Genomic DNA, 12,902 nt, shown 5'->3' with positions numbered 1-12,902 from the left:
AGTAATTAAGTTGGCAGAAGACAACAAGTAAAGTTTGACATTTACTGTAGGTCCTCCGTGGTTTTACGAGTAGCTCACGATGTCCTTGAACTTGTTAAGTCTGGTAACATACGACTGATGGGACACCCCAACGTCATCTGAACAAATTCGGTAATTTCCAAGATTCGTCTTCGATGAGAAGCTTCATATAGTACGGTGTCACGATAACAGGACCTCTGGCAGACCTTTTACTCAGACCCAGAAAAGGGAAGGCATATGTCTTGCAAGGAAAAGTCCAAAGTCCAGATGGATATGGGAGGCAGCTCAGGATAACACATTCCACAACCTTCGGGAACAGCTACAGTCCTCGGCCCTCCTGGGATAAATGACAAACCATTTGAACTCCACACGGATGTCTGTGTTTAAGGTTGAGGTAGTAATTTATGATGATCAAGATCAGAAAAAAATGTATCATTGTCTACTCTAACAGAGGACTCGGGGAAAAAATAATAGTTCCTTGACTTAAGTGGGCAGTGGGCGAGAAATTTCGCGACCACTTATTTCTCTTTTTGCAAACAGCATATGACGTTTCCGTCACACATAAACCTGGTTTCAGCAATATAGATGAGGACGGAAAGTTCATGTTAACAAGACTTGCCACCATTCTGTATGAGGAGATTAAAATCATATAGATGGAGATGGCACTGGAAGTATGTTGTAAGACAGTGACAGCAATCTATATTGAGTTTTTGACGGTAAATGGAATTTCATTAATTAAATGAATGTGAATATTTATTAATTCATCTTTAAGTATGCATGAATTAGGCAGTGATTATTTTAAATGCTTCTGGACGTCTACATGAGCTTATCTTTAATGGTTCTTGAGTCTACATGAATGTGTGCTTCATACTTAGAGTCTACATGGACCAGTGCTGGTTTTAAACCATTTTATGTAAGACGGCTGTCTTCATGACCTCGCAGTTAAGGTATGCCTAAATGGTGCGGGACCCCCACAACGTGGATCGGATGGACTTTCGTAAAAAAATTATAAACAAATATGACAATTAAAGCACCGGGGGCGGTTTACCGACAATATGGCACCAGCCGAATGTACTGGGCCGGAATTAGTCGAAGGGGACATACCGAAATTTCGATGTTTGGTTGTGTGATGGAGTCAACCTTTTTCACTACAAAAACATTATGGGAGAGCTTGGTTTTGTCAGAGACATATATACAGAGAGATTAGTAACATCGCTATTTCCCCGTACACGTAGTGGCTCCCTTTATTCGTGACAACTCAAGCATATCCCTTATCGAGAGCGTCTTGTCTCCTATCAAACACACGCGAGCGCAGGTAAATCGGGCTTTGCGCATGTGTGTATCGTAGTATTGGAACTTATTCGACATGTTCTGGTTAATCCGCCATTACGTCAGACCAAAACATCGTCATTTTAAATACACACAGAAAGCACATCGTTTTATTTTGGCCACTACAAAAGTTACCACATTAACCAAAAACTATCAAACTTATGGGATATAGTCTTATTGATCATGCATATTGTTGTCATTTATCCGTATTTTCGAAAATCCATTGGGTCCTATTCGATATGTCCAAGTTTGTAATTAAGCCGCCATTACGTCAGACCAAAACATCGTCAATTTTAAACGCACACAGAAAGCACATCGTTTTATTTTGGCCACTACAAAAGTTACCACATTAACCAAAAACTATCAAACTTATGGGATATAGTCTTATTGATCATGCATATTGTTGTCATTTATCCGTATTTTCGAAAATCCATTGGGTCCTATTCGATATGTCCAAGTTTGTAATTAAGCCGCCATTACGTCAGACCAAAACATCGTCAATTTTAAACGCACACAGAAAGCACATCGTTTTATTTTGGCCACTACAAAAGTTACCACATTAACCAAAAACTATCATACTTATGGAATGTGGTCTTGATTATCATGCACATTGTTGTCATTTATCCGTATTCTCGAAAACCCCATAGGGACTTTTCGAAAATTGGAGATTCCCGCCGATCTTTCCTGCGTTGTGCTTGACTTTCATACTCAAAATACAAACACTTGGACAGCAAATTGTGATATATTTCATATTGATGACACTTCTGCACTTTGATATTAATAAAATTAAAGCACATAATTGGATCTTGGTGATGATTTCAAATAGAAATTATCGATAATTATGTGTCTGGTTTTCAAGTTTTCTCCAATATGGCGTCTGGTGAAGACTGAACCGAGCGACCGCAAAGGATTGTGGGAAGGTCAGGGGCCACTATGTAAACACAAGGGCAAATAGAGAGCTGCCAATCTCTGTATATATGTCTCTGGTTTTGTTCACCTGAAGAAATTCCCATAAGGACACAGATTCCAGTGGAAAATTATTATAGCTTTGTAATATTATATCCTGGTTATCTACCTATAGTACTTTAAAATTCTTGGTTATCAAATCCTTCCCGTGATAATAATTTAATTCACTTACTCCTTTTTTATCATATACTTCCTCTTCTGATAACTCATTCTCCAAACCTTCCAAAGGAATATGTAACTTTAACAAATTTCTCTTAAAATGAGAGAAAAAAATCTCCAACGTTATATACAGATGAAGTACCTTTCTATTTTTCTTTTCTTTTTAATAAAGACTATCCAACTGTTGCAAGTTTATAATATGACGACTAGATTTAACGTACATGTAGTCAAACATAAAGTTTGATGCATCTGGATGCATAATATAGCAGAGACTTGTATATCAGATATACAAGTCTCTGATAATGGTAAAGTGAAGGCCCATAGCTGTCACAGCCTTAATTTCCCGAAAAACAGACATCATTTTTGCTGCTATTGTGTTTAAAGGAATGAATCGATATGATTTAAAAAAGATTTGGTAAAAAACAACAGTTATAGGCCTAATTAAAGAAAATAATAAAATGCTTCACTTTACAATGAGCATGGTGCCCTGTCGTAACCTTAATTTCCTGACAAAAAAACTATTTTTGTTGTTATTGCTTAAGGGAATGTTTAATATAATTACTACCATATGTTATTCCTTTTCCTTTTTATTGTGTTCATGAACTATCCATACACACACGTGTAATATTATGCCTCTTGGCCACTGACATGTACATGTACCATGTTTCGTCGGAGAATAGCTCAGAGAGTTAATTAATGTTGTCTGCTTCATATAACCGACATGAAATTAGTTTGCTGGGTATAACATATTTATCTTAGACATCAAATTGTGTCTGCAAAGTCAAAAATGTTCAGGAAGATGTCGAATCTCGACACTACCAAGAGTTACTGTTCCTTGCAAGAAAGGTGGTTTATAAATTGTCCCCAACAGCAATTAGTGTAACTTGACGTGATAGTCTCGAAATATAACCATATGGCTACGATATCTTATTTTTATTTCCCCGCTTGTTTGATCTGTTTAAATTGTTATAATAATACTAGTAATAAATAATTTTGTTCTGATATAAAAACGATGAGGATAATAGTTTCTACTTTAAAAAGTAAACAAGGAATATAAAATGATTACGTGGTTTATCGCGACCGAAATCGATGTCGGATAGGAGGAAATATTATAAGATGGTTCAACACACATGACTTCCTGTCTCTGCCAAATTACCAGAGGTTCCTGTCTCTGAAATTACCAGAGATTAGTCTCTAACAGGTAATTAATGAAAGTTCAGAATTTTGTACACAGTTTTCGATTTTGCAATTACTTGAAATAGTCTGATTATGCACCTGCGGCTAGAATCTGTCGATATGATATCGGAGGATCGATTTTGGGGTGTTTTCCTAACACGATAGTACTCAATATGAATATAATATGAAATAGCTTTCAGTCTTAGCGACAGATCCACTTTTAAGGATGGAATGAGAAACAGAAACATGCCTTGCACCGCCTCCCACTCAGCCTCTGAATCCCAAAGTGGCTCATGATAAAATGCGCAACAGCGCAGAAAAAGTGGCTTTAGATATTTAGCTGAGTTACAGAGCAGTGTACATGTTGCATCGATCATGATAGCCGACATCATATACGTACGTGTTTACCAAGCACTTGCCTACGGCTACACTGCTATGTATGTGGTTCATTGCAATTGTAATGTGACATTCACATCTTCATCTCACTTTGACATCATTAACACATATTAGGTAAAAAACTTGTTGGGATGATTAACACAATGTCCATTAAATCTAGACATGTTTGAAAGTGTTTAATGATAGAGACACAACCACGTGCACGTCTTCTCTCTGGGAAGCCATCTATTTTTTGTAAGATTGTCGTTTGATATACAGTAAAACCTCACTATTAAGACCACCTGGGGGTCCGGGTCAAAGTGGTCTTAATAGCGAGGTGGTCTCAATACTGAGGTGGACCAATTTGAGCTAGACCATCAGGAACTGTAACTCTTAATTGACTGAACTCTGGTGCAAGTTGTATAGATTTGGCTAAATATATGCCATAGTCTTAACTTTAAATAAAAACAAAGACAATTGTTTGTTTCTTACAATGTAATTAATTATATATAATCTTCATTCAATAAATAATATTTCAATATATGCTCTTAAATCATTACAAGTTTGAAAAGACACCAATGTACTGTATGTACATTTCACAAACTTTTCAAGATGCTCTAGACCTGTGTTTTGCCAATCCAAAACTGTTCAGCAAGTTGTCGCTGGCTACGACCATTGCCACATTGAATCAATTCAACTTTCTTTTTTAGTGATAACTCGTTATGTTTAGTGGTGTGGCCAACATGAGCGAAAATAGAAATGAAGTTAGAATGAATAGCATAATTCTACTGAAATATTTGAAACCAAACATGCTTTTTTCAAGTTTTAATAACACCTATGTACTACAGACCCTATTCGGCATTGATACAAAAACATCGAGATCGCTGTAAACACTTGCGCTTGACCGAAAAAAAATCAAACGTTATGATGTTTATTTTACTCACCTGTATGTAATCGGGTAAAAGGACCAACAGCCACAAATCAATTATTTCAATACCATAATTAATAAACAAATGTACGGTTATTAGCTCACCTGCCCGAAGGGCAAGTGAGCTTATGCCGTGGTGCGGCGTGCGGCCGTCCGGCCGTCCGGCGTCAACTTTTTCATTCAAACAACTTCTTCTCAATAACCAAAAGGCCCAGGGACTTGATATTAGGCATGTAGCATGCTGGGGTGGAGGGCTACAAAGTTTGTTCAAATAAATGACCTTGGCCTTCATTCAAGGTCACACTGATCAAATAGGCTATAATCTTCAAACGACTTCTTCTCAATAACCAAGAGGCCCAGGGACTTGATATTGGGCCTGTAGCATGCTTGGGTGAAGGGCTACAAAGCTTGTTCAAATAAATGACCTTGAACTTCATTCAAGGTCACATGAGTCAAATAGGCTATAATCTTCAAACGACTTCTTCTCAATAACCAAGAGGCCCAGGGACTTGATATTGGGCCTGTAGCATGCTGGGGAGAAGGGCTACAACGTTTGTTCAAATAAATGACCTTGACCTTCATTCAAGGTCACATTGGTCAAATAGGCTATAATCTTCAAATGACTTCTTCTCAATAACCAAGAGGCCCAGGGACTTGATATTGGGCCTGTAGCATGCTGGGGTGAAGGGCTACAAAGTTTGTTCAAATAAATGACCTTGACCTTCATTCAAGGTCACATGGGTCAAATAGGCTATAATCTTCAAACAACTTCTTCTCAATAACCAAGAGGCCCAGGGACTTGATATTGGGCCTGTAGCATGCTGGGGTGAAGGGCTACAAAGTTTGTTCAAATAAATGACCTTGACCTTCATTCAAGGTCACATGGGTCAAATAGGCTATAATCTTCAAACAACTTCTTCTCAATAACCAAGGACCCAGGGACTTGATATTGGGCCTATAGCATGCTGGGGTGAAGAACTACAAACCTTGTTCAAATAAATGACCTTGACCTTCATTCAAGGTCACATGGGTCAAATAGGCTATAATCTTCAAACGACTTCTTCTCAATAACCAAGAGGCCTAGGGACTTGATATTGGGCCTGTAGCATGCTGGGGTGAAGGGCTACCAATTTTGTTTAAATAAATGACCTTGACTTACATTCAAGGTCACAGGAGTGAAATCGGATTAAATCTGTAAACAATAATTTTGCGATAGCCAAGAGCCTCCAAGACCTGATATTAGGCCAATAGAATGCTGGAATGAAGGACTAGACAATTTTTAATATGAATAAAACTAGCTTACAATTATATTTGAATAAAGAGGTAATCAACATAGTATCTTTAGAAATTACCTCAATCAACTTCAAAGTTGCTGTAGAGCCAGGTGAGCGATACAGGCCCATTGGGCCTCTTGTTACAATTTTCAAGTCTGATAGATAATCTGATCACTTGTGTATTTAATCCGCCACAGCGCCACCTAGGAAGGGCGATCACCCGTAACAGTAAACAAAGGCTGGCTTGTTACGAACAATGAAAGACGGGATGTTTATTTTATCTTCCGGTCAGTCCGAAGAGATTAATAGCTATTCTACTTACCTGTCGATACACTGGTCAGTAAACAAAAGATCGATAGTTACGTATACACACGCCAATGGCCAGTTTGACACGCATTACCGTATAAGTTTTTCACGGCTCGCTACACACCAGGTAAATTTTTAGGCACGACCAACTGGTGGTAATTGTGGGGGTAATTAACGTTAATTAGTGGTCGTTGGGACTTCCCAAGGTGGTCGTAATACGGAATAGCGGGGTGGTCGTAATAGTGAAGCGACCGATACAAAGATATATAGAGAAAAAATCGGGACTGAAAAAAGTGCCCATAATAGCGGGGTGGTCGTTATTTTGAGGTGGTCGTAAGGCGAGGTTTCACTGTATTACCACCAGGTAGTCATGTACCTGTGTTTGTAACATTACATTGATTTTGTGTTTCCTCTGGCATTATGTTTGTTGAAACAAGATATAACTGAACTATATTGTTTATCCTGTACATTTCGACCATGTCAGACTCTGTTATAAAAAGTGGGTAGCAATTTTATTGATGGAATAATTTTTTTTACAGCATGGGTGACCATGTGGAGACATTTGTTTACGTTTCTATAGATATACACTAAAGACATGTACACAGCTTGGAGCGTCACTGTATATTAGACCTACATGTATGTTTGTATTAATTACTTTGTATTGTTTTTGATGTTGGGAATTCACTCTTTATGACAGGGCTAAGGCTTTTCTGAAGTCCAGATAGATTGTGTCTAGTATGTTGTTGTTATGATCTATCCAATCCTCCTACATTTTGAATAGCTAGCAATGGTTGTATGCAACACTCCTCTTCTATATTACCATGCTGATTTATTAGCTTGTTTGTGCCAAGATGATCAGCAATTTCTTCTCCTATAATACTGGGTAGGAGCTAGATCGAGTTGGCCCACAACAAATGTATCCATACAATCTATGTATATTTTCTAGGTAACAAAACATGGAGTTTGCTGAATTCATTAAGAAACCCATGGTCAACAATGTGGTTTTATGGAAGCCATTCCGTAAATCTGTTGAAGGGACACTGTGTATAACAGGTCACCACCTAATTCTGTCGTCAAGGAAGGATAACAAGGAGGAATTATGGGTAAATATCACAACACAGAGGAATTATGGGTAAATATCACAACACAGAGGAATTATGGATGAATATATCACAACACAGAGGAATTATGGGTAAATATCACAACACAGAGGAATTATGGGTAAATATATCACAACACAGAGGAATTATGGGTAAATATCACAACACATAGGAATTATATAAATATCACAACACAGAGGAATTATGGGTAAATATAATTAGGAATCATGGGTGAATATCATTACATGTACAAAAGACAGTGAAGATACATGTACATAACTTTCCTTTTCCTTATACAATTTGTTGTTGTTGTATCAATATGTATATATATAGTATTTAGTACACAAGCTTTCATAATTTCTCATGTCTCCTTTAAATTGTAGCATAAGTTTTAAAATATGTTTATTTTCTTTATACTTTGTTACAGTTATATAATTAGTCTGCATAAATCTGCTACATTGTAATGTGTTCATTTTCTACAAGCTAGTTGCTATATATACCATAACCATTCTACATAGATGACTTTCATTTTCTATGTACATGTACTACATGTAGTTACTATACCTTTCTACATTGGATTACTTTCATTTTCTATTGACTAGTTAATATACAATTCTTCATAATTATAATATATATAAGATTTACTACAACAGGGCTTTTTCTGGAGGCTTTTTGGGGCCGTTAATGGGCCCCATTCCCGATATAAATTATTTCATATTTAGGCCAAATTCCCAAAATCTGCCCTTTACTCCTGAAATCTTTTTTCCCAATTCATCAATTTTCTTCCCACAATGACAAAAAAAGGCCCCTTCCCAAACCAGTGAGAAAAAGCCCTGTACAACCTATATATAGCTAATTTACTTTCATTTTCTATACTTTGTAGTTGTACAACCTATATATAGCTAATGTACTTTCATTTTCTATACTTTGTAGTTGCTACACAACAATGTTGACAGTATAGAAAAAAAACTCTCTCAGCCTGGTGGAATTCTCTCCCTGAAGTGTAAAGACTTCACACTTGTTGCCCTCGAGTTTCAGTCAGCGGAAGACTGTCTTAATGTTGGAGCTTCGGTAGAACAGCTCTCCAATATAGGTAATGCCTGGCAGACAACTACGATTTCATACATCATTTAATTCACTCAAATTTTGACTGTAAAAATGACCAATTGAAATATCTAAAAGAATACTTGTCTTTCTTAGTTCAGCTTGCCACATTGTAAATGTATTCTAAAAATATCTTAATACAAATTGTATTAAAAAATCTTGTTGATGATAAGTTAGAGAATTGTACTAAGAAAGGTGGACATGTTTAATTTGGGTGTTAAACAAAATGAAGGCATAAATTAAATATGGCAGGGTTCACTCTAGGGCGCAATTTTGTGATATTTTCGCTATATATTTTCTTATTGAGAAATTGCATTGAAGTCAGAATGAAGCGATTTTCAAATGAATTTCAAATATACTGATTTTATATTTTGGATGATGGTAGAACAAAATCGAAAATTGAAATTTAAAGATAAATTAAGTGTGAAATACCCATTTATACCCACCGTAATATGTATTATAATTTGTTATGACAAGTTGACTTCAATTCAAGAAAATTTCACCCCTGGATGGTATGTAATTATAAGATAACTGAATTTTGATTCTGATGAATGTTTTTTTTTAACAGACAACAGTGCAATGTCCTTTTAATAATAGTAAATGGACGTCATAAGTTATTTGTGATGTCACTATATTGTAATAAATTTGTTACGATATTTATTACAAGGCTGTATTACGTGGTAGAATAGGCCAGTTATGTAATATTTGTAGATAAAAGCTGGCTATGGTAAATTTCATTAAAATGATTGTATTAAAATTTACAGACAACTTGACATTGAGTTACCCGTTTTTTTACCGGGCCATGTTTGAGCCCCTGGAGGATGGATGGCAGGCGTTTCTCCCTGAGAACGAGTACACACGGTGTAAAGAATGCTCGGAAGATTGGAGACTCAGCTATGTCAACAAGGATTATTCGGTAGGCAGGGCTAAATAATCAGAATTAGATTTTCACTCTAATTTTTGGAAGATTTTTCACTGAAAATGTGTCTTGTTATATCACAAAGTAAAATCCATGTGCTCACTTGGTATGGCTGTCAGCTATACAGATAACCGGGGAACAACAGGTGCTTGTTTATCACGACTCTACTGTATATATATATATGAACCCTGCATATATATCATTATGGAAACTGGTATTAGTGGTTATATTTCAGAAGTTTGAATTCTGAGTGACACCTAATGTACAAGTGTTCAGTGCCCTCCAGATACAAACATTGAATACCTTAATCTTGTTTCTGCTAGATCTTACAACTACTTTCTAGTAAGACCACATTTGAAATATTATAGAAAAAAAAGAAACAAAAGGTAGATCAAATTATATTTGAATCTATCTTACATAGTTAGTTCATTGGTTGATTGTGTGGAATGTGTGTAAAGACAGCTGGCATGCACTAAATTGCGCTGCTCACAAAAACGTTTAGTCATCATTTTATGTTGAGTAACCATGCAGTAAATGACAATGTCATTTATTTTGAGGCACATTCCAAGGAGCATTGCAGATGGCACAGTGAAAAACTTTCATAAAAACCATTTGCTTGCATGTATGTGAGAAAAATAATCCAATGTGTCTGTTCAATGGACAGGGATATATCAACCCTCGAGTAAGAGTTTGGCTGGCCAGCACTCGGCAAGCCTTGTGCTGTTGGCCAATCTCTTACACTCCGGTTGAGATATCCCTGTCCACAGAACAGAACCATATTAGACTATATAAATCTGTATTGTAGGTGTGTCCGTCCTATCCACATGCTGTCGTTGTACCGAAGACAGTTGATGATGATACCCTTGTAAAAGCGGCCCAGTTTCGTCAGCATGGCCGGTTTCCAGTTCTGAGCTATTACAGTAAACAGACTAAGGTAAACTGTTGATTCTATTCAGTCCTGCTGTGTTCATGCTAAATCTTACATCGGTCTTATCTCTTTCATCTTCATAATCAGTATCAGGTTTGTTTGGGAATCCTTTTTTTTTTAGTTATTTTGATTTCTCTAGCAATATTTGAGAAATACCATGAATCCGAAAATGTGGCTTCTTCCATATTTTAACTACATGAAGGAAAGGGTTCAAATATGGCTCTCCTTTCAATAGTGATCTATAAGGTTCACAAAATAATAAGCCCTGTCCAAACTTTAATGGTAATCTTTAACACAAGAGAGGGGGCTTATTTGAGGGAAATCTTTAACACTAGGAGAGAGGGCTTATTTGAGGAAAATCTTTAACACTAGGAGAGGGGGCTTATGTGAGGGAAATGTTTAACACTAGGAGAGGGGGCTATGTGAGGGAAATCTTTAACACTAGGAGAGGGGGCTTATTTGAGGGAAATCTTTAACACTAGGAGAGGGGGCTATGTGAGGGAAATCTTTAACACTAGGAGAGGGGGCTTATGTGAGGGAAATGTTTAACACTAGGAGAGGGGGCTATGTGAGGGAAATCTTTAACACTAGGAGAGGGGGCTTATGTGAGGGAAATCTTTAACACTAGGAGATGGGGGCTATGTGAGGGAAATCTTTAACGCTAGGAGAGGGGGCTATGTGAGGGAAATCTTTAACACTAGGAGACGGGGCTTTTTTGAGGGAAATCTTTAACACTAGGAGAGGGGGCTTATGTGAGGGAAATGTTTAACACTAGGAGAGGGGGCTATGTGAGGGAAATCTTTAATATTAGGAGAGGGGGCTATGTGAGGGAAATCTTTAACACTAGGAGAGGGGGCTTATGTGAGGGAAATGTTTAACACTAGGAGAGGGGGCTATGTGAGGGAAATCTTTAACACTAGGAGAGGGGGCTATGTGAGGGAAATCTTTAACACTAGGAGATGGGGGCTATGTGAGGGAAATCTTTAACACTAGGAGAGGGGGCTATGTGAGGGAAATCTTTAACACTAGGAGACGGGGCTATGTGAGGGAAATCTTTAACACTAGGAGACGGGGCTTTTTTGAGGGAAATCTTTAACACTAGGAGAGGGGGATTACTTGAGGGAAATCTTTAACACTAGGAGACGGGGCTATGTGAGGGAAATCTTCAACACTAGGAGAAGGGGCTTATTTGAGGGAAATCTTTAACACTAGGAGAGGGGGCTTATGTGAGGGAAATGTTTAACACTAGGAGAGGGGGCTATGTGAGGGAAATCTTTAATATTAGGAGAGGGGGCTATGTGAGGGAAATCTTTAACACTAGGAGAGGGGGCTTATTTGAGGGAAATCTTTAACACTAGGAGAGGGGGGCTTATGTGAGGGAAATCTTTAACATTAGGAGAGGGGGCTATGTGAGGGAAATCTTTAACGCTAGGAGACGGGGCTTTTTGAGGGAAATCTTTAACACTAGGAGAGGGGGCTATGTGAGGGGTATCTTTAACACTAGGAGAGGGGGCTTATTTGAGGGAAATCTTTAACACTAGGAGAGGGGGCTATGTGAGGGAAATCTTTAACACTAGGAGATGGGGGCTATGTGAGGGAAATCTTTAACACTAGGAGAGGGGGCTTATTTGAGGGAAATCTTTAACACTAGGAGAGGGGGCTATGTGAGGGAAATCTTTAACACTAGGAGAGGGGGCTTATTTGAGGGAAATCTTTAACACTAGGAGAGAGGGCTTGTGTGAGGGAATTATTTAACACATGAAGAGGGGGCTTATTTGAGGGAAATCTTAAACACTAGGAAACTGAGCTTATTTGAGGGATATCTTTAACACAAGGAGACAGGGCTTATTTGAGGGAAATCTTTAACACAAGGTGAGGGGGCTGATTTGAGGGAAAATACTGAAATTTATCATCTACAGGCAGTGATGATGCGGAGTAGTCAGCCCCTGACGGGTCAGAACAATAAGCGATGTCGGGAAGATGAAAAGCTGGTCAATTCTGTGCTTGGCATAGGCAAGCGTGGTTACATAGTGGACACAAGATCATCAAGTGCTGCAAAGTCCGCCCAAAGTAAAGGTGTGTACAGGTGTATGATAAAGTTTATTGTTATCCTCTCACGGTGAGTGAGGATGACTTGAAGGAATGCTGCAAATTATAAAATATTGGCTAGGCTTTTCAAGTTGTTAATTGGCACTTTGATGTTATGTGATGGTACAGGTGGGGGCTGTGAACCAGAGGCTCACTATAAGTATAAATGTTGACTTTGGTGATGCGTTATGTATCCGGTCCTAAATGTGGGTGCGTGAGAGAGGCTATCAAA

General features: G+C 37.9%; 1 protein-coding gene across 1 annotated transcript; it reads left to right on the top strand.

The window, feature by feature from the left end:
- Window positions 1–3,563: 3,563 nt before the first annotated feature.
- LOC117321058 (myotubularin-related protein 9-like) lies at window positions 3,564–12,660 on the top strand (the record flags this gene model as incomplete). The annotated part of the gene is given in 6 exon segments (XM_033875539.1): window positions 3,564–3,673; window positions 7,478–7,634; window positions 8,565–8,724; window positions 9,500–9,651; window positions 10,460–10,588; window positions 12,502–12,660. Coding segments are annotated over 5 exon segments (747 nt in total), but the record flags the coding sequence as incomplete, so codon positions are not given.
- Between the last annotated feature and the right edge of the window lie 242 nt (window positions 12,661–12,902).

The sequence above is a fragment of the Pecten maximus genome, unplaced genomic scaffold (genome assembly GCF_902652985.1).
Source record: "Pecten maximus unplaced genomic scaffold, xPecMax1.1, whole genome shotgun sequence".
In the NCBI taxonomy this organism is placed as follows: domain Eukaryota; kingdom Metazoa; phylum Mollusca; class Bivalvia; order Pectinida; family Pectinidae; genus Pecten; species Pecten maximus.
Note: the sequence above shows the minus strand (reverse complement) of the source record. Positions and strands in the feature narration are given on the sequence as shown.